Source organism: Equus caballus, chromosome 2, assembly GCF_041296265.1.
Source record: "Equus caballus isolate H_3958 breed thoroughbred chromosome 2, TB-T2T, whole genome shotgun sequence".
Classification (NCBI taxonomy): Eukaryota; Metazoa; Chordata; class Mammalia; order Perissodactyla; family Equidae; genus Equus; species Equus caballus.
Genome location: NC_091685.1, coordinates 95,501,956 through 95,525,539, shown reverse-complemented (window position 1 = coordinate 95,525,539; position 23,584 = coordinate 95,501,956). Strand labels below are relative to the sequence as shown.

The 23,584-nt window shown below is 37.3% G+C and overlaps 1 protein-coding gene across 35 annotated transcripts in view; it reads right to left on the bottom strand.

Annotated features, from left to right (window-relative positions):
- The window catches only part of INPP4B (inositol polyphosphate-4-phosphatase type II B), a 747,831-nt gene that overhangs the window by 77,115 nt on the left and 647,132 nt on the right, over positions 1-23,584 (bottom strand). For all 35 annotated transcript variants that reach the window (XM_070258367.1, XM_070258371.1, XM_070258379.1 and 32 more), the window contains 5 exons: positions 17,793-17,965; positions 16,290-16,413; positions 15,107-15,224; positions 10,091-10,231; positions 5,960-6,057 (listed from right to left, as the gene is read on the bottom strand). In XM_070258367.1, coding sequence (XP_070114468.1) covers positions 5,960-6,057; positions 10,091-10,231; positions 15,107-15,224; positions 16,290-16,413; positions 17,793-17,965 — 654 coding nt within the window. The remainder of the gene's footprint in view (positions 1-5,959; positions 6,058-10,090; positions 10,232-15,106; positions 15,225-16,289; positions 16,414-17,792; positions 17,966-23,584) is intronic.

Here is a 23,584-nt window from a genome sequence, read left to right as displayed (position 1 = left end):
ATTTTGGTTTTTTTTGAGGAAGATTAGCCTTGAGCTAACTACTGCCAGTCCTCCTCTTTTTTTGCTGAGGAAGACTGGCCCTGAGCTAACATCTGTGCCCATCTTCCTCTACTTTATACGTGGGATGCCTACCACAGCATGGCGTGCCAAGCGGTGCCATGTCCGCACCTGGGATCAGAACCGGTAAACCCCGGGCCACCGAGAAGCAGAATGTGCGAACTTAACTGCTGCACCACTGGGCCGGCCCCGATTGATTTGATTTTTAAAGTTTGTAAAGTGGAAGTGAACAAAATCTTTTTTCAAGGCTTTTTCCTCTGAACACCGTGGGAGACCTGACAGGTGGTGGACCAGCAGAGGTCTGAAGACCAACCCCAAGCTCTGCTTCGAAATCTTTCAAAATCACTTATACTCAGAACATCAGTCCTAGAGAATTATCTGTGACCTTTTGGAATTCTTCAGGTGTTAAAAAGGCCTCAGCCAGGCATGGCAGATATCTTTTTCTGAAAGCCAGAATACTACTTTTTCTTTCCTTTTTTTTGGCACCTGAGCTAACATCTGTTGCCAATCATTTTTCTTTTTCTTCTTATCCTCAAAGCCCCCCAGTACATAGTTGTATTCTAGTTGCAGTCCTTTTAGTTGTGGCATGTGGGATGCCATCTCGGCAATGCCTGATGGATGGTGCCATGTCTGTGCCCAGGATCCAAACTGGCGAAACCCTGGGCCACTGAAGCAGAGCGCATAAACTTAATCACTCGGCCACAGGGCCAGGCCACAGAATACTACTTTTTGCCTCTCAAGTAATGTTCTGTCTCTGTATCACATGGGAGGCCTAATCCTCTGTTCTCTCTTGGGGCTCCTCATGGGCTTTCTGACTAGTTCTAGAAGCCTTATCATTGCACCCTTCTATAGGACCTCTTGGCACAGTCAAGAGCAGGCCCTCAGCCCCTAGCCACTGCCCTGCAATTTCCACCTGTCTTTAAAATTTCCATCTGACTTGGAAAACCAAACGACAGAGAAATAAAAAAGAAAAACTCTCTCACTTAATTCTACTGCTTTCAGCCAGTTTTTTTCATTTCTCTCATTCTAATTACTGTCAACTTGCTGAAGGGGGTTGCTGTCCCTCTGTTTCTCTACTTGTACAACATGAGTTCTCTCCTTAAATGCCTATGATGTGGTTTTACTGCATATTTTTATTAAAACTACTCTGGCAAATGTCGTCAATGACTCATAACCACCAAATCCAACAGTTTCTCGCTAATCCTTATTCTTCCTTCTTCATCAACACATTTGTTATTCTTGTTCACCTTCCCCTGCTTGATATTCTTCTCACTTAGCTATAGTGATGCTTGATGACCATTGATCTCTAGTAATTTCTCCATTTTTCATGGCTTCCTTAGTCCTCCTTTCCTTATACTTATGGATACTCTCCTCCTATCATGTTTTCTCATTTTCTATGTGGAATACATAGAAGACTATTTAAACAATTCCTCTAAAAATAATTATCCGTAAAATATTAGGTTGTCATCCTATTTCCCTATTTTTTTTCAAGATTTTATTTTTTTCCTTTTTCTCCCCAAAGCCCCCAGTGCATAGTTGTATATTCTTCGTTGTGGGTCCCTCTAGTTGTGGCATGTGGGACGCCGCCTCAGCGTGGTCTGATGAGCAGTGCCATGTCCGCGCCCAGGATTCGAACCAACGAAACACTGGGCCGCCTGCAGCGGAGCGCGCGAACTTAACCACTCGGCCACGGGGCCAGCCCCCCTATTTCCCTATTTTTATAAATGGAAAGAATGCATAGGATCTTTTATTTTTCGTAGCACAGAATTAAAATCTGTGGCAATGCATAACCACAAAATGAATGTCAAAAATGGCCAAGTAGAAAGTAACGCTTTTGAACTAAATTACTCACAAAACTAAACTACTCATAAAAAGGATCAACACATCAAAATAGCAACTCATATTCTGAAAAGAGATTTAGAGTTAATGTAGATTATTCATCGATCACATTGAATCATTAAATTGTAAGCTACTAGGGATTGTATTTTATTCACTTTTCATCATCCATAGTGATCGGCACAGGCTTTTACACATAATATGATCTCCATCAATGTCTGCTAAATTGAACGTGAGGCTTCTGGCAACAATTGTAAAAAATAAAATAAAATAGGATGAAATATGACAACAATATTTGACTTACCCTCAGTACAATTCTAAGATTTTTTTTAGTATTTTGTATGCAATTCATATGCTGTGGTTGAGGAAATATTATTATAAAAGAAAGATGTCAAATATTGAGGAGTTAGTTTATAACAGTTCACAAAAGACCGTGACTTTTTTTCCTTTTTTAGCTCACAGTGCTACACAGCCCACCCTTATAGTGCTAACATAGGAGTCAATAAGTGGTAGCATTCCAATAGACCTATAAGACAAAATCTTCCTCCTTTGTTTTGGCAAAAGGGCAAGAGATGTGCATCGTTATCAGAGAGAAAATAGAGAGATTGGAGATGATGAATTGACATGGTCACTCCTCACTTAAAAGGGAGAAAAAGAAGCATTTCATCTGCTCCTTCTGCCAAAGTCAGGAACTCCAAGTCATGTATAAGATGTGATGGTTACTCTAAAACATGGAACAATTTATGCTAGTGATTTACACAAGCACTTTGTTTTATTTTGCTAACCCCAAATTTAAGTGTCTTAATGCTTTCAGTGGGCATGAAAGGGGACTTTAAAGGTTTCTGAGATCCTCAAACCCAGTGGGAAGAGCAGGGCAAAAAGAGAGAGAAGCGCTCACGCCTGCCTCACTGTAGCTTCCCCAGTTGATCAAAGAGGCCAGTAAATATCACAGGTAGGGCCTGAGAGGAAGTAGCTCCTGAAGATTTACTGTGCCTTACAGTCAGGGCAGAGAGAACAACTGTCTGAGAGCTGCATTACTGTACAAAGAAAATATGAAGGGAGAAATCCACGACATCCAGTACCCAGACAGAGCAGACAGACCTCACAGTCAGCCGCAGCTCTGTCTATCTGATACCAATTTCAGATATGTATCTCTTGCTTCAGATGAAGATTCAGCAAAGATTTAGAAGAAAGGGATTGCCCATTCTTGGGATCTCCATACTTGGCATCCTTCTCTGTAACTGGCACTTCCCAGTTCCAGATCTCCAGAAATCCTCCAAGAGAGGGAAAGAGAGGGAGGCCATCCCTCTGCTACAAAGCCTTCCATTAGTGTCCCCTCTGCAGATACAAGGAAGATGGGGTTGAAGGATAATAACATTTGAATTTGATTGAATATTTATTCCAAATGAACTTGAGATTTTAAAATAGATTAGTCTACAAATCACCAGACAATGCTGAACACATCGAAAGGAAGTGAGGTACTGTTGTTTGGTACATGAATTCTACCCCCTTTCCCATTACTAACTCCTAAGGGGTGAGTGCTTAATAAAGCTGATAGTAGTTATCAAGATATAAACAATTCCATGTGTGACGATTGCTGAACTGAGACTATTAATTGAATCTACCACCTATTTAACAGAATTAGAGAGTATTTCAAGCAGAGCAAGTATTGTAGGCCATAAAAATTTCAGTACGAGAAGAGTAAAAAAGATGAAAGCTATTTGATTGGGAGTGAATATATAGGCTGAAATAGAGTTTTTCATTCAATCTTGATATCACAAAAGTAGGGGACATCTCTTAAGGTTAAAAAAAATCTTTCGGGAAGAAAGGGAAATTTTTTACTTCAAGAACATGTAGAATTCCACTATTTAATTCACAAATCATAAAAATCAGCATTGGTGAAATTAATGGACAGGACATCCAAAGTGGATTAATAAGCGAAAGTAATATGTGTAGAGGACTAGCTGATCCTTTTAACATTGATAACGATCATCACTTGATTTCACTGTGAAAGAAAAATAAGAGTTTATAGGGATGAAGGGGATGAGCCAGTATGGTAGTTTTTTCCTCTTTAACAAATGGCCTAAACTCTATTCACACTCTTAATAAAGCTTTATACATTCTTCCTTGAATTCAGTGAACCCAAATGATGCTTTGGGTTACAGCATTTCTGCGTGAGGAATAACCCCACATATGTCAGTATAATTGCATAGTTCAGGTTTGGATTTTGTTATGGAAAACCAGAATCATACACCAACTCCATTCTGTGCCAAATCTATGGTAGTATTGTCTCAAAAATATATTAATATCATAGGAAATAAAAGATCAGGAAAAATTCAGTATGTTAAGACAACAGTCTAATGAAATACAACTCGTTTGATGCAGAAGTCTCTTCTGTTTTTAAGGATGAAATATATCTACAAGTTTAAAAAACAGTTATATTTAATTAGCAATATATTATATAAAGTCTCATGTTCTTCAAAGTTTTAAACTTATATTCCTATAAAGAGTTTAAATGACTGGAATGCAGGAATTATTTTGTATTTCATAACTCAGATGACACTTCAACAATTACATACATTTGGTTTTTGGGTGACATGATTGTTTATGTATAGTATTGAAATCCTTCACAGATTTTGCCAACAACCTACTTTTTAATATAATGCACGTTTTGAGCAAAGATGACATATTATTGGTTCTCAAACATTAGTATGGATTAGAAATTACCTGGAAGGTTTATTAAAACACAGATTACAAGACAACTTCAATAGATCTGCAGGGCGGCTGAGAATTTGCATTGCTAACAGGTTCCCAGGTGATACTGATGCTGCTGGTCCAGGGAACCACACTTTGAAAGGACCCACATAAAGAGAAGCCCAGTGGTTTACAAAAGTTCTGAGAATTACTTGCAAATTATAAGTAACATAAAAAAATTATCCACCAACACCCAAGTTATAACAAACTCCTTTTTCATTAATTACTAATGCAAAATAGTTTTGCTTATATTATTAACTTTTCAAGTAGCTAACAAATTTAAAATTCATAAGTATGCTGGCTGCCAAAGAATCTCCCTACACTTACTTTCATTTTGCGTTAAAATATATTTTATGTGGAATAATATAAAAACTGCAGGTGAATTTTCTAACCATACACACATGGACATGCACACGCTGTTGAAATATTTTAAGGCAAGATCACTGTGTTATGAAAAGACCTAAACACTGCGACCTAACATATTTCAAACTAAGTATCAGAATATAGATGAGTGAACAAACTGCCAGTGATTAGATGACAGGTAGACTTTTACTACAGCTTTTGGTTACAAATATTAAAATATTTTCTACTTTATTAAAACCTAGTTTCTCATCATTGTGAATATTTCAATATCTCAACATATTTATAGTACTTATGGATGAACTCCAAATACATTCTTGATTCTCTGATTTTGGACTCTTCAAATGTTATGTGCTTAATTTTTTGGGAAAAAGAACTGCAGAACTGACTGAACAATGGCAAAAAACCAAGCAACCAAACAAAAAAAACAAAACACATTTCTATAGGCTTGCATGCCTTAACATTTTCACATAAATATTGCAATAAGTACATTAAATTGGTTCCTTAGTTTATATCACTTTATATTACCTGTGTAACTCGTATTCTGTATGATTTTCTCCTTGTATATGCGTGATATATCTGATGTGCCTTATAAATTAGAAACCTAAATCTTTATTAAAGTCTTTTAAGTGGCTAAGAATTACACAAAATTTCTATTGGACTCAGTTGAGATTTCTAATTATAAGTTCCTTAATTTTAACTTTTGGCATTTTCCAGTGGCACTGAAATTAATGTCCTAGCATGAGCAGCAGGACACATTCAAGAGAGTAATCAGGGTGATGAGGCAGGTGTTGGCCAAGCCACCTTCGCAATCAGTCTTTTTGGCTCAGACAATCTCAAAATTGCTCTCACATCCTCGCCCCATGCTTCTTTCTTCCTTTGACCTCTACGTCTGACCTCTCCTGAAGATTTATAATCAAGAAACCATTACTGTTGTTTTCTGTATACTTACAATCAGGAGGCATCTTTTCCATAAATATCGTGTAATATTCTTTGAGAAGTTCAAAATTTTCCTGATTAATACTTTCTTGCAAAGAGACGTCTCCAAATCTAAAAAGAGAAAATGAAAATAGTTATGGGTTATAACATAGCACTTGAATGTAACATTTTTTATCCTCCTTTTTAAATAGATGGCAATATTTTCCTAAGGAAGGAGTCTTTTTTTAAGCAACAGTGCACAATGGTGATTTCAAACATATTCCAGTCTCCACTGGCCCTGATTCCACCAATCCCTTTGGACACACCAAAATATCCTCACAATCATCAAACGTGAACTTGAAATGAAATACCAAATCTAAAACACCAGCCCCTGTGCCTGCGCGTAACTGATACGCAGTTAATGTTAGTTTCCTCACTTTTGCAGGGCTGCATCTCTGAAAATATAAAAATCCCTCCCTCTCTCTTTTTATCCTTCCCATCTTCCTCTTCACTCCTGACAGTTTGAGGAGAGATCCAGAAGACCAGGACTAGACACTGGGTTGCAAACAGTCTTGTACACATAATCAACTGCTGTAGGCACACGTGGTCCTCCAACCTCCCAGAGAGTATTGCACTTCTGCCTACGTTTTTTTTTCTGTCCACACCATGGAGGCCAACAGCCTCTCTACTGGAGATTTTCTGCCTCTTTCTCAAGATAAAACTTTCTACCTGTGTATCACTGCCCCTGCGTTTTCTTTAAGCATTTCTCAGGTTTAAGTAAAGTCCCCTTCTCTCTCTATAAAAGATGCTACGTAAATGGCTTCCAAATGTATGTCCGTTCAAATATCTCCATTCAGATCTGTATTTCTAGATGTCAGTTGAAATTTTCAGTGCGAATCATCCCACTCCACTTCAAATGAAACATAACCAAAAACTGAAACCACCTCCTCCTTTTGTTTAGAAATAAACATGTTCCTGGTATTCTGCCATTAACTCAGTTTCAAAATCTAGGCACCCTTTTGTATTTCCTCTCTTTTCTCCACCCCACCCACTATTCATTGATCTTTTCACACCTTTGGTATCCTTTCCTTCTTTTTCTTTACCACTGTCATCATATACTAGCTATTCAATTGTATCCTGATTGACTGGATACAAAGCCTCCCAAATACTCAAGTGCTATGCCTCCTTCTGTTTCAATCTATCCTTTACATCATGGTCAGATCATTATTCATTCAACAAATATTTCTTTAGTGTCAACTATGTGCCAGACGCTGCATGTGCAATAAATGAAATGTTGGAGAAGTTAATCTAACGCCCATTTCATATATCAGCTCACTAAACTTCACTACTTCTCCTCTCCCTGTAAGGACAAAGTCTAGTCTCCTTTTTAGCATCTAACTTCTCCACAAAGGCTTCCAAAATCCCTGTGGGAATGTAGTTACACCCTTCTCCCTTACTAGCAGTATTTCGATGTCTTTGGGACTTTTCACATGCTACTCCTCCTCTGACTAGAACGTCTTACCTTCTTTCTTGGCTTGATTAATTCCTATTCATCCTTCAAAGCCTTGTAGAAGGCTGCTCATCTACTCTACGAGACTCCCCTGATGAAGTCTCCCATCTATGAATCACCTTCATTCCTCCCCTCTTCCTGTCCCTTCCAAATCTTTGCTTATTGAATGAGTCAAACTGAAATGTACTATTTGTTGACCTGTCTTCCTTACTGGATGGTAAGTTCTTTCAGGACAGAGATCATATTCATTCTTCTTGTTACATCCCATGCTCCCTGTGTCCTTCAGCTTGGCAGAATAGTGCTTGGTACAGAGTCAGTGTTCAATATCTATACTGAATTAAACTTGGAAGACAGGAACGTACACCCAGGAAAATCTACAGGAGAGTTTCCCTGAACTCTGAAATATACTCTTCTAACTTTTGCAGACATCATAATCAAGTGATATTTTAAAAATACCATCCTGGTTGGGATAATATTATGCACTGAATATTTATGTCCCCTCAAAAATCATGCTGAAGCCCTAACCCCCAATGTGGCTATGTTTGGAGAGGGAGCCACTAAAGATGCAATTAAGGTTAAATGAGGTCATGAGAGTGGGACCCTGATTCAATAGGATTAGTTTCCTTGTAGAAAGAGACACCAGAGAGCTCACTCTCTCTCTCTGCACACACAAAGAAGAGGTCATGTGAGTACACAGCAAGAAAGCAGAAGAGAGTTTTTACCAGAAACCAAATTGGCTAGAACCTCGATCACAGGCTCTGGAACTGTGAGAAATAAATTTCTGTTGTTTAAGCTGCCCAGTCTGTGGTATTTGGCTATGGTAGCCCAAGCAGACTAATTAGTACTTACTTATTTGAGAATGGATATATATAACATAGGTTTTGGCTATGGGTAAATATGTAGTAAAATATTACACCTGAATTATATAACATACCTAACACTCAGCTGTTGCCTGATAAAGCTCAAAATTCAGAATCAGGAAAATGAGGCCAGAAAACAAAAAGGAAGTGATCTGCTCAAATCAATAGATGGTTGACATCAGAGTGTTTCTTGCTTCTCTTGTGTTTTTATCTACTTTGCCATTTTGTCTCCTTTTCAAGTCTCATGTGTCTTACATAGCTTCCAGGTATGAAAAACTGCATTTTTTAATATGCAAGAGAGATGAGAGAGAAGGGAAGGAAAGGGGCATTTTTTAAATAAAGTGACTAACAACTAAAATAGTCACAATGACATGAACGATGCAAGTTAACCTAACCTGGAAGGCTTGAAAACACAGTGCTAACTGTTCCTTGAAAAGTCTGTAAATGGAGAGTGTCACATCTCTCTCAAGACCACACTCACAGGCCTTAACTTACTAATTAAAACCCAAAATACTGTACTCTAGTGTAACAAAGAAGAGAGAATTAATTGAGAGCGCTGATTCTTTTTTTCCAAAATTGTATAATTTATGTTCATAAATATCATTCACCTCAAAGATCAAACTTGCTGTGAGACAAATATATACAGATGACTGGAATATAATCTGATTTTAGATATTGATTTGCTGAAGTACTTAATTTTTGTACAATACAGTGAATAAAATTAGATTCTGATTTATGCATGCTAGAAGAAAAGAGATGAATAGCTTCCACACTTTGAAATTAAACATGCAATACAAAGCTGTCATCTAATTTTGTAACTGGAAAGTGAGAATTACGAAAACTTCTATTATCCAGGAAGCATCTTTTGGATAAGAAAGGGAGAAGGAGAAATACCTGGAAAAAAGTAGATAAAAACAGGCACCTTGACCATCTTTGAAATTCAAGAGGACTATAAATGTAGTGGCATTTTTAGTTTAGTAAATGGCATTAGTAAAGGCCTAAAACCGACTATCAAGTCCTGGCAGAGAATATGGCAGGCACTTTAAAACTGCCACCTATGGAAGAAGAAGACATTTGGAGAGTGAATTATAGTTAAGAGAGCATTTTAAATACTGAAGACTATCAAACTCCCCAGAAGATTCCCCCCGGGGAAGCTTCTCCAACCAGGCCGTACAGCAACAGGGAAACATTTTTCTCTAAAATTTTTCAAAAATGCGTCCTAGGAACCTCAACTCATATCCACGTTTTCGATAATTTCTACATGTAAATCACGTAAGAGGCAAAAGTAACTCCTCTGTCTGTTCAAAAAAGTGCTTTTGACAGTGATTCATAGGATCACATACAATCATGTGTCGTTTGAGCAAATTACTATGAAAAAATGTGTTAATAACTGTCAATAGCAACTATTTTAGTAAGGAAAACAAAAGGAAATAATAGACTGTGTTTTAGGTCCAGAAATTGACACATGAGCTGCCTTTACAATGTTGAAATACATATGAACATAAAAAATCCTAAAATTTGGTATACACATAAGCGTTTGGAAACACGAGGAAATTTAATCCATGTGAATATTTTGGTATTGGATTGCATATTTTCCTCATTGTCTCACAACACTTAAATTTGGTGTGAGTCAGGAATCCTTAAATATGAATATTTCTCCTTGCTGTACCAAATAACTTGGTACTAATAAACAGGAAAACCTAAGTTCTATGTGCAGGGAAGTGTGGAATTGCTCAACATTTTCATAACAATTAAAAAGAAAAACTGAAGTACCAGTGTTATACCTGAAGCTTACCTCTCAGCGAGAGTTTGCTGCTCATTGATTCCAACGTTAAAAAGTACCGGATACACATGAAGCAATTGTCCTTCTTTAATCTGGAGAGGCAGAGACTCAAACATTCTCGCTGGAAGCTTTACCTCCACCACATAATGTTCACTAAAGGAAGCAGAGGACAAAGAGAAGCAGTGTTGTTTATTTCATTCACTTTTAGGTTATTTTAGATTCATTGGAAAGAAACAATAAAACAGTTGGAATTTAGCACTGATTGAAGTTTTGGGCTGCTATCTGCTTATTTTCTGTTACTAATTCATTCGATTATAATTTCATTCACTTCACTATTAAATTGCTTGGCATAAAGAATTGTTTACATGTTTGATTTCTCTCCATTACTCTGAGCTCCTTCAGGAAAGGAAGAATGTTTAGTTCATTTTTGCATACCAGGGCCACATACATAGAGAGCCTTATTTGTTATTTGTTCTCTTGATTTAGTTATTTTTAAAACACAACCAGGCTCAAGAATAAGAAAAGTAATTTAATGATGGATTTTTCAATATAGGAAACTAATAAACCAAATCACTTATAACATTTTTTAGCACAGCTTGATTGTTGTTATTCTTGATGAACCTCTGTGTTTGTGACGGTTTGATGGAAACATAATGGTTTCATTATTTAAGGTGTAACCTTTGGGGGTTCTCAATCATTTTGCAACATTAACAAATCATCTCATTGAAAATTTCCATTAAAAATTACCCCTAATGTTTAGTGTTGGAAATTTAAATTAGGATTCATAAAATGTGGTCAAGAAGAATAGCTGCTTACATAATTTGAAACGCCATCCTCTGACGCACTGCGAATTGAGTAGAGCAATATAGAGAGTTTTGCCCAGAATTCAGGAAAACCCATGTGTTTCCAGAACTATACAGAGTGCTGAGGTAGTAACACATGTATTGGGAAAAAAAGCACAGGACAATTAGTGGGTCTCTGTGAAAATATTTTTAGTTTCTCCTAGTATAACAATACTGATATGCACTCTGGGTCATTGACTCTGAGACTTGTTTCTTATCTGAGCTTCAAACTAGAGAACTAGGAGATAACCTTCAACCCAGCAAGCAGGGACATTAGCACTACCCTCACACGGATGGACACATTATTTTTCTTTTTCATTTTTTTGTGAGGAAGATTTGCCCTGAGCTAACATCTGTTGCTAATCTTCTTCTTTTTTTGCTTGAGGAAGATTAGCCCTGAGCTAACATCTGTGCCAGTCTTCCTCTACTTTGTATGTGGGATGCCTCCACAGTATAGCTGATGAGTGGAGTTGGTCTGCATCCAGGATTCGAACCTACGAACCCAGGGCCGCTGAAGCGGAGTGCAGGAAACTTTAACCACTTGGCCACGGGGCCTGTCCTTTCTTTTTCTTTTTTAAATTGCTCTCAGTGCCCTTTACAAAAGCCTGACTAATAGAGGGCTGATGTTTATTTATTTCAAGTCTTTCAGGAATAGGAGAAGAATCAATGAGCTGGTCCATGTTGAAAGGTTGCTCTGAAGGTGAAATATTATACAATTTATGATAACTTTTTGTCAGTTCTATTAAAATTAAATTATTTTATTTTATTTATTATGTTGATATTTTAATTTATTACATTTTAATAAATAATATTTATTACATTATTATTGTAATATTGTTATACAATACTAATAATTTATTACATGTTATATAAATTTAATAATAAAAATAAAAATTAAAATAATTGACAAGCATGCATTTTAAGTGTATAATTCAAAGCTTTAGAAAATTTATAGAGTTGTGCAATCATGACAATAATTCAGTTTCAGAATATTTCCATCACCTTAAAAAAATCCTTCATGTCTGTTTGCATTCAAACCCCAATCCCATTGCCTGCCCCAGGAAACCAATGACCTATTTTGTCTCTACAGATTTTACTTTTCTACATATTTGACGTAAATGGAATGATATAGTATGTAGTCTCTTGTGCCTAGCTTTTCTCACCTCGCATAATGACTTTGAAGTCTTCTATGTTGTAGCATATACCAGTATTGTGTTCCTTTTTATTGCTGTATAGCATTCTACTGTATAGATACCACATTTTGTGTATGTATTCACAAATGGATAGATCCTTGGATTACTTCATGATTTTGGCTATTATGAATAATGCTGCTATGAACATCCACACATTAGTTTTTGTGTGGACATATAGTTTCATTTTCTCTTTGGTATAGACCTAAGAGTCATATGGTAATTTTAGGTTTAACTTTTTAAGAAACTGCCAAACTATTTCCACAGTGGCAATATCATTTTACATTCCCACTAGCAATGTATGAGGGTTACAGGTTTTTCACGTCCTTGCAAACACTTGTTATTGTCTGTCTTTTTGATTGTGATGATTCTACAGTGGTGAAGTGCTATCTAATTATGGTTTTAATTTGCATTCTCCTAATGACTAATAATATTGAGTAGGTTTTCACATGCATATAAGCCACTCATATATCTTATCTGGCAAAATATCTATTCAAACATTTTGCCCGTTTTTAAATCAGGTTTTTTACCTCATTGAGAGTAAGATTTTTTTTAATGTATTCTGGATACAAACCCTTTATCAGATATATAGTTTACATATATTTTCTTCCAATCTGTGGCTTATCTTTTCATTTACTTAATGGTATTTTTAATGCTTAAAGTGTATAATTTTAATGAAATCCAGTTTATCAAATTGTTTATTTTATGAACCTAGATTTTTGGTCATATCTAAGAACTCTTTACCTAACCCAACTTAACAAATATTTTCTCCTACAAGTTTCATAGTTTTAGCTCTTATATTTAGACCTCTGATCCACTGTGAGTTAATTTTTGGTACGTGGTGTAAAGTGAGATTTTAAATTCTTTTTGCATACAGACAATCAATTGTCACAGCAACATTTTTTGCAAAGACTTTCCATTCTCTATTGAATTGCCTTGGTACCTTTGTCAAAAATCAATTGACCCAAAAAGTAATAGTTTATATCTAGGTTCTAAATTCTGTTTAATTGATCTATATGTATATACTTATGCCAGTACTATAAGGTCTTGGTTATCATTGTTTTATAGTAAATTTTGAAATTGGAAAATAGAATTCCTCCAACTTTCTTCTTCTTTTATAAAATTGTTTCCATTATTCTGGTCCTTTGCATGTCCATATAAATTTTAGGTGTAGCTTGCCGATTTCTCCACAAAAGACTACTTGGAAGTAGGCAGTTAGTGATTGCATTGAATCTATAGATCAATTTGTGGAGCACTGCCATCTAAAAAATATTGAGTATTCCAATCCAGGAACAGGGATTGTCTTTCCATGTACTGGATTTTATTAATTTCTCTAAGCAATATTTTGCGTATCCTGTGGAGAATTCTTGGAGTACTTTGTTAAATTCAGTCTGACAATTATTCTTTTTGATGTTATTGTGAATGGAATTGTTAACCAAAGTTTCTGACAATTTTTCTGGAGTGTGCTTTTTTCTGCTCTCTGGTCCGAATCAAGTCTGTCCCCTCTGGTAGTGCAACTGCTGGTTTTCATGGCCCGCCTTGCCATAGTAAAGCTGTGCTGAGAGAGTCAGGGTCGATGAGAGCACCCCGTGGCAAAAATGCCACGGACTCCAACAGTCTTATCCAATGTTCACTAGCTTGTCATGAATAAGTACTTCTAAATTTGTTGTATGCCTTTGATTTATTCCCTTTGCCCTAAAATGGATCTTTCAGACAATTCTGTCTAATTGTAATATTGCTTTTTGGAGAGAGGATTTGCCAAGCTGCTCATGTCGTCATTCTAGAAGTCCAACTCCCATCTGTATGATAACTTTTGAATTTAGCTACAGTCTGAAGAACTCCCTCAGAAAAAGCATCTTTTACTCTGCCTATGCCAAATGGCCTGGTAAGCTTCCCTTACAAATTATGATAAAAGTATCAGGTTCTTACTTCTGATAATAATCTTCATGGTGATATAGAGTGGGACTTTTTTCCAGGTGTGTATATGAGCAATTTTATTCCTCTTTCTCCCAATGAATGGCAAATTAAGCATTAGTTTACAGATGAAATATTCAGTTTTATGAGGATACGGTTTTTCTTTATGCATAAGAAACAGACACCTTTCATTCAACCATGTATCTCTGAGAATCACAGAAAATTTTAAATAATTCACACAAAATTTAAAATATCATACGTTTACTATGGACAAGAAAACAAGTGTAGTTTAAACTTTTATACTTAATCTCTTCCCCATCTCTCTCTAGCAAGAAAAAGGCTGTCTCTTTAGTACATTCATATTTTTTCATTGTGATCTGAGAATGTTTCAAATTTCAAATATCCACGTGCAACCTTTAAAAGTGCTAACATCAGAATAGTTAAAACTGGGAGGACTTCCGATTGAAATGAGTTAGCATAGGATATAATTCTTCTGTTGGAGGTCTATTCTGCACACCATCATTTTTCTTAATTATTTCTGATATTTTGCCCATCATACACTGACCTTTAAAACTATTTAAAATCATTCTTGGAAATCTCAATCTGGGAGTGAATTATCCAAAATAATTAGAAAAATGGTGGTATATGTCCCTGACATAGGAATACACCTTTCCTAAAATGTTCCTGCTTTTAACAGAATTTAATATAAAGTCATCTCAAGAATTATGATGCTATTAACCAAATGATTCCAGCAGAAGTAAAAACATCCACAACTTCAGACTAGATAGTAATAAAGAGAAAAATGTTCTTCTCATGCCTGCTATTATTTTGTATTCTTCATATTTCATGGGGGAGCATTAAGATACTCACCTTACTACAGTACAATTTACAAACAGTCATGAGCTTTCCAGGAGTATTTCAAGCCTCCCCTGTCGTGTCCTCTACATTTATTTCTCACCAAAAAGGAAAAGAGAACAAAAGAAAGAATTGCACACCAAACCTTAATTCTCCTCGGCTCTTTTGTCAGGAGTTAATACAAACATCTAACAAAGCTCGGTCTTTAAGAAATGGGCACCACTTACCGCCTTCCTGTTATAACTGGCAAGACATCATTGGATTTGGCTTCAGTTATTTTAAATGTGACTTTCTTCAAATCTGAAATGCCAACGGCCATGTCCTCCAGCATTCCAATCTCATCACCTAAACAAGGGAAAAGGAGCCTAGTTACACACAGACTGTTTGAAGAAAATGTCACTTGGTACTACAGCTCCCTGCCGGAATGTTTCTGGCATTTCAGTGAATGAGTTTCTGAATGCAGTGAATCCATTCAAAGTGTTTGGCCTCAGAGGCTGAAGGTTTTCATTACTGAAGTAAGAACCATTTCAATGGACTCCAGCAGTCTGTGTATCTTTTGAGAAAAGGAAGAATGTATATATTTACTGGGAGGCTACAGACAAGTTTTAACTCCTTTATAAAACACAGTAGCATTCAGATCTCGTTACATTGGCATGGCTGATATTTGATTTCTAGAAATAAAAGAGATGGCTGAATTGAAGATGACTGATCCAGGCTCATATGAGTTTTATATCTCAATGCACTGACAAATAAAGCCTGAGAAAGAGGTAATTAAGTAGGATTCTAGATCAGCACTATCCACTAGAAATACAATGTGAGCCACATATATAATTGTAAGTTTCCTGGGAGTCATATTTTAAAAAGAGTAAAATAAAAATGGTGAAGTTAATTTTAATAATATGTTTTACTTTAACCCAATATACCCAAAATGTCGTTTCAGCTATAAATCAACATGAAATTATTAATTATTAACATAAAGCTTTTTTAACTAGTCCTTGAAATCTGGCATGCACGTCTAGTACATATTGATTTGGACCAGACACATTTCAAGTGCTCAATAGCCACACCAGGCCATGTATTGAACAGAGCTGTTCTAGACATTAGAGGGTTGGGACTTTAAAAATCCAGTCATTGAAACTACGTTGGCAAAGAGCCTTTTATATTAAAAATGCCAGATGGCTTCTCAGGACTCCACTATGAAACAATCTATAATTCCATTTTCAAAACATAATGGGGGCAAAAGCACAGGTAACGGTGAATGAACGCAAAGAACTAGAAGTTACATTATTCCCGTAATACTTGATGCAGTAAAGGTTTACTTCTCCTTTTTATGCTTAACTGAAGAATCTTTGGATCAAGCGTCCTTATGAGTAGAAATATGATTTTACCACGTGCTAAAGCAGCACTCACTGTATGTACTTAGCAGTCCTTCATATTGCACGACTAGTCCCACTGTGTGAAGCTGCTGTAGGAAGCCAGGATCATGTAAACTTGCGTGTAATTTGATGATAAAACCACAAACCAACCCAGCAAGCTAGAAAAAAAAAAAAAAAAAAACCCGTTGAAGAAATTTACCAGGGTCAACAAAATTTAATTGAGAACATTTAAGACTTTCAAGGCACCACAGATTTCATTTTAAAAGTTCAAGTATGTGTAAGAAAACTATAATTTCTTATATATCCATTTTGAAACCAGTTGACAGTCTTTGATCTAGCAAGGTTTGGGGAAGGCAGCACTGTGAAAGGAGAGAGCATGGACTCTGGAGTCAAGGTGATACATCTGCAAATCCTGTCTACCATTTCTAGCAGTGAAGTCAAAAAAAGTTATTTAATGCTTCTGATGTTATTATTATTTTTGCACACATAGACTAAAGACAATACTACTCATTTCATAGAGTCGTTGAAAGGACATGATGAAGAAACATGTGTAAGGCAGAGCACAATGTCCAACATATAGTTAGCTCCATTTGCCACTGGACCATCCATGAAATACTGGAGAACAGGGAGAGTTGGGTTAAAATATGCCCTTTGCCTGGAATGTTTAGAAAGACAGACTTCTGTCTCTTTCCCTCCATGTGTCTGTCATATAAAATTCAATCACCGAGGTGGAGGCAGGAGGGGAGATGGAAGACCCCAGCAGAGCCGGTGTGATGGAGACCAGCCTTGGTGTCACGGGGTAGGGTTGGGTGTATGCAAAGGAGGTGGTCCTGTCACTTCCCATTCAAGCCTTACTGCCTGGCAAACTTATTTTATAAACAAGAGAGGAGATCATTGGGAGGCCCTGTCCTGGGATTCATGGGGGAGCCGTATAAACAGGGGGTTGCAAACAAACCCCTTTTACCAGTCCTAGCTGGCCACCTGCAATGCAAGGCAGCTGCCCCTTTCCTCCCACTGTGCACTGTGCGGAGACCCCAAGGCATAATATGACAACAGGCTGGGTGACCCTTTCCCTCATAGACTCTCTGCCCCGTGAAATTGAATGTCCATTTCAGAGACTTAGCTACCTCTTTGCAGAAATAAATGCTTAAGGGCTCATAAACTGTTTCTATTTGGCTCATATTTATTATGATTAAGAAAAACTGGGTACCAAAACTTAAAAAAAAGGATCCCTTTAAAAATAAAACGACCAAGGGGCCAGTCCAGTGGCGTAGCAGTTAAGTTCACGCACTCCACTTCAGCAGCCTGGGGTTCACTGGTTCAGATCCTGGGCACGGACCTACACACCACTCATCAAGCCAGGCTGTGGTGGCGTCCCACATGGACGAACTAGAAGGACTTGCAACTAGGATATACAGCTATATACTGGGACTTCGGGGAGAGAAAAATAAAACTACCAAAAGAAGACCTCTATCCTCATCAAGGATAGTATTTAACAACCCAGCACAGTGCTGTGCTCACAAGTAGAGGCACCTACCGCTTGGCTGAAGACAATGTCTCTTCTCAGAGTCAGCATCAAACACTGGGGCAAGCTGTACGCAAGTTCCTGAAGGAGCACAAACGTCAGGGACTGCTTGGCTCGGTTCACCACTTCTCCCATGCAGTCCTTCAGGGTAAGGATGAGGGGATACAACTGTTCATACCAGTCCTCTGCGGGGAGGAAAGGGTGTAAGAACCGTGGGATAGATGAAGGAAAGTCTCGGAGGACAGAACCAATTTATTTTTTTTTCAGGGAAGTTTTACATATTATTAAGGATTCATAAGATTAGATTTAAAGATGTCCAATTCAAATCTCTCCTCTGAACTCCAGATGTCTATAACCAGCCACCCACTGGATCTCTCCACTTGAGTGTACTTAACATAATACAGTATAGAACTCTTCTCTTCTCTGTGCATCTCTAATCTGTGCACTGCCTGTATCTTAGTGTATGGTGCCACCAAAGTCTTCCCATGCTGGAAACAGAAGTTTTCCTGGACTTCTTCTATAGTCTTCCCATTTACAGAGTCACTAAATTAGTTCAACCACTGCAATAACCCATGAAACATTCATCTTCCCCTTGGCATCTCCCATCATCATTCATCAACCTGCCTTGGATCACTTTCTATCCTACTTATTAACTGATTCCCCTTCCTCCACTCACACCCTACTCAAATCCTTTCTCAACAGTGTTGCTAGAGGGAGCTTTCTAACCAGTTTAAATCCCATTCCATCACTCACTCTCTTGCTTCCTTAGTTAAAATATTTTAAAAACACTAGAGCATTCAGAATAAGGTCTAAAAGCATAAAAGATCCTCCATTATCTGATGTCTGCCTACTTGTCCAGTCTCATCTCTCAGAACTTCTTCACTTGCAGTCTTGAGTCCCAGGTGAACTGAACAACATGTATTTTCCAAAAGCTGTCCTGCTCTCTCATCTCAGTGTCCTTGTAAATCCCTTCTCCAAGCCTGGAGCACCCTTTCTCTACTTGTCTTCCTCACAAAACACTTTATCTTCTCTGCAGGTGCAATGTAGAATTTCTCTCTTCCAGGAAGTCTTCTTGATTTCCCCCTAATCCTTTTTTGTTTACTAAAGTTTGGGTTGAATTCACTTCCTTTTGTGCCCACAGCTCCTTGCCCTTAGTGTTCTAGAACTATCCACACACTCTTTGTTCTGCAAAAAGGTTGCTCATTGAGGGTAAGGAATATATGTTTTAATCACTGAATCTCCAGAACCTAGTATAGCGTCTGGTATATAGCAGATATTCAATCAGCATTAATGGAAGGAGTAAAAATGCAATAAATATAACAAAAGTCTTTTAAGATACTATAGACAAGTATGAGAAAATCAAGTTTTTGACAGTGTTTGGAATTCAAATAGCTTTTCTTCAAATAAGGATACAAAATTGAAACCATCTGTGATTTTGTATGTCTAGATTTCTAACATGTTTCAAGTATATAATTACGACTTTGGCATATGATATAGAAACAAGTTATGTGCCATTTCAGTATATTTGGAAATCAAAGCCCTGACAAATGTTAAACATTATAAATTCCCAACTGTATGACATTCAATTAATATATAAATAAACAGTACTTGACAAATACAATTTAATAGAAATAAGTGCATGCTGAAAAATTAAGCATGCATCGGGATCTGAAATATGATCTTCTCAGCACAAAAGTGTCAGCTTCATCATGAGTGATGTGAGGGGTCAACAGCCAGTCAAGACCTTGGAAGAGTTATAGAGAACAATAAACAGAATCATGACCACTATGGTACCATATCTCCTGTCATTTATTTTATGTTGTGGTGTAAAGACTAGATGAAATAAACCAAAATGGTTGAAAGGGTAATTAATGACCGCAACTTAATAAAAAGATGTGTTCGTTAATACTCTATGTAAATGCATATGCAAAATACATTGGAAAGATCAGGAGTTGTTAGCTAAAAATATTGTAGAATTAAGCGTTATGACAGGAATAAAAAAACACTAGAGAAAGGACAATTCAATGAAGACCTATTAAATCTGTAATCATTTAATAAAGGACTAATTTGTGGGCAGTCTAGGATGAAATATGAACAGCGGTTCAATTTAAATAAGCGTGGGCTAACTATTGATTTTTATGCCATTAGGACGTGTAAAAGGGCAACTGGAGGAACATCAGACTTATTTTCAGAGTAAAAGACACATGAATAGGCACCAAGAAGCAATATTCTATATTCCTATTTTTTTCATATTTATTCTTTTATCTTTTATTCTTTCCCACCCTCTTATTTAATTATTGTTCTCAATATGAATGTGTAGCCTGATACATACACACACTGGAAAAATAAATATTTCAATAAGTTGACCTGGATGTAGATCTTAACAGATCAGACTGCAAACTGATTTTGTTTTGTGCTTAGGTCTACAGAGATCAGTTTCCACCCAAGAATTCTCAAACATGAAATAAAGCTTGTGTGCAGTAGGTGGCGCTGCTTCATCAGGCTGAAGTAAAACTACTTTGCCATTTATTCAAGTCACAGATTTACACTTTTTTATACATTTGCATAGTTTCCAAACAGCATGTATATATATTTCTTTAAGCATCTTGCATCATACTGTCCTGTGTCAAGTGGTCAATAATTTGATCAAGAGTGTCATATGTTCTTTCTAGTTAGAAAATGGAAAATTACCTTAAGTGTACACTTTTTTTTCCTTGAAAGAAACTGAGAGCTCAAATTAAACATAGCTCCTGGATTTTTCTGAAGGTCTTTAAAAGAGGAAACTTTGTAGATTTCTTCATTAGCATCAGGATACTTTTTTTACTCACTTTTAAACTTATCCTCACACTTATTCAACCAGTTGATTCTTAATCATAAATTGCAATCAGATAATCAAAAGAAAAAAGATCTAATTTCTGGTCCTACTATAATAAAACTGAAAACCTGGGGAAAAAAAAAGAAATACACTGATATTCTACCGTAGGAGTATTGTTAGATACTTGTCTGATACTAACAATATTCCAGTGTCTCCGTTTGCTATAATTATATATACTTTTTACGGCTAAAATTTAAGGAAAATGACAATATAAAACACATTAATTATGAATGAGGAAAATACAAGTTTGTGAGCAAAGTAGAATCTCTCAAAGATAGTAGCAAGCTTCCTATGGAAAAGCATACATGAGAAAGCTAAAATTACTTTTCTTTATAGAAAAGAAACAATTAAATTAATTCAGCAGATAAAGGAAACCTGCACTGGCAAATGCAAATTGCGATGACTACAGGTTTTGTTCCCTATTAATATTCGCTCCATGTAAATCTCAGGTTCTGAAATAAACACAATGGGGTATGACAGGGCAGACAAAGGCCGAAGTCAGTTCATAAATGGGCTTTTTGCTCCAACGAGCATTCTAAATCAGTCTCACAAAAGAAGAGCAAATGCTTTAGTTTTCTCTTTAAAAGTATTTTTGAGAAAAAAACGCTGCAGCTGTTGAGTCTTGAGACCATTGTCACCTCCCCCTCACCTGTGTGTCTCTCCACATTTCACAATTTACATGGTGCTTATTTTGTCCTCAGGATAAAGCCATTTTTGGGGAGAGATGGAGATGTTCATTCTGTGCTATCAGGTCAAAGTAAGAAATCCAGAAATGCACACATCCACTCTTCTGAGCTTAGGTTCTGCAAGTTTCAACTAAGATCTTATATAAACACACACGCGCGCGCGTGCGCGCACACACACTTATGATACATCCAGTGAAGCTGGGTAGCTGAGGGCTCACCACAACATTGTCACTGACCCAACAACTGGCTCAGCAGGCACTTAAGCGGCCACATGGTCGATTCTATCCCCTGGGCTCCTTTCAGTGTTGGAGGAAAATATGAAGAGAATGTTTTAGTGTCTCTATAAAAACTTGCTGAAACTCCTTAACCCTGAGACCAACAAGCAGAGTCTTTCCTCAGGAAAACATAAAATGCGTGTGGCTTAGCTGAGCTTTTCCTGAGCTTTGTGAAGTGTGTTGGAAACCATCCAAGCAGAGCCTGTTTTCCAGCCCTTGACTCGCTTCTATAACGTATTCAAGTGACGCTCACTGAAGGATTCAAAGAATGATGGCCAGGTGCCCCCCTCACCTCCACACACCATCTATTTCCTGTACAGGATGTTCATGTCCTCCAAGCTCAATGGCTCTTATGTTACTCAGGAGAAAAATAAAAGAGCCAAATAGCAACCAACTGTAGTACAGCATAAGGCTTTCTTTCCAATTTCTGAGCCATTTTCTTCTCAGGTGCTTGGTCTTCTTTGTTCATTTAAAATAATTAACTTCACACAAGCTTGTAGTCATTGTTATTTTTGTTATCACAACTTTTCAGACGTAGAAAAAAAGAAAAGCTAAAAGATTGCATACCCATTAAACTTTATGCAAAGAGATAAGAGAAGAAATGAGCCCAGCTCTTAGGATTCACCTAAGTTAAGAAGATGATGAACTGTGAAGCCAAGCAATTAGAACGGCCTTTAAGGAGGGTGATAAAATTCCCAAGGTTGTGCGAAGAACAGAGACCAAACCTACAGCCAACGGGGCTTTTATAGGATTCTCAAATCTCAGGGAGCACAGAACCAGCAATGGGTCCATGGTTGAGGGCTAGGGATGGGGGATTTCGATACCTCTGCTCAAAGTCCTTGCTGCTTTTGAGGGCCTGTGTCATGCATCAACCCAGATATGCCACCTACATGCCCCTCTGAGTGAAGGCCTGGCCTTTCATGTACAATTTTACAATGAGGACATCATAACTTGGAGAGGTCAATTAATGATGTCTTCTTCTCCAGATGCTTTATAGCTAAACTTCTTTATATGAGCATGATACACATGGCCAACTTTGGTCATAGCCCCTAGGCACTTGCCCCTAGGATGCCTCCAAATATCCAGACACATCCCAGGGATGTGGGGCACAGAAACTAGGGTAATCAGACAAGAGACAAGTAATCAGGAAAGAAAAGCATCTGCTGAGGCTTGGCCACTTCGAATGTCCTCCCTGGCTGCTCAGAATGTCCTTCAAGCTTTCCTAAGCCCTTGCCCATCTTTCTCATCCATCTCGTGGCTCTGGTCCAGGAATCAAAAGATCAATCCGCATTTTTATATTATTTTAACAAATGCTAATCAGTCTTCTTTTTATCACTTTTCCTCCTTTTTTCTCTGCCATCATGAGAAATACACGCATTGCTAGCCAAATACAACCTCTCGGATTGAGGTCCAATATTAATATTGATCACTTATGTCCCCTATCCTCACAGAGTTTAAAATATAGAAGAGAATCAAGAGCTGTAAAGTAATACCTACCATACAAGGATATACTAAGTGCTATAAAAGTTGGGATGTGACAAAACATGTTTAGAAGAGTTAAGAGTTTAGAGGCAAGAGAGTTCATGTCTGGTGAGAAGATCATATTCATTCATGGTTGTGTCCTTTACTGAATACCTGAAGGAAGTCCTATGTGGAGGGAGTTCAGGGAAGCTGCTTGACCTGCAGGTAGCGAATACCCGTAAAGTGAAGCTTTGTAGGAATAGAGTCTGGGAGGGGTGCCTGGTTTGATGAAGCTAAGTCCCACAAATGGATGCCATACACTGACTGGAGGGGGCCATAGAGGGGACTGGAAGGGAGGAGGGAAGGAGCTGAGATGACTCAAGGACTTGGAAAAGGCAAGAATAAAGTAGAAGAAAATGCTGAACCTGAAGTCATGGTAAAAAGCCAATGGAAAACTTAGTGGGCAGTTATCATAGCAAGGATAGGGAATGAGCTTAGTAGGGGTGT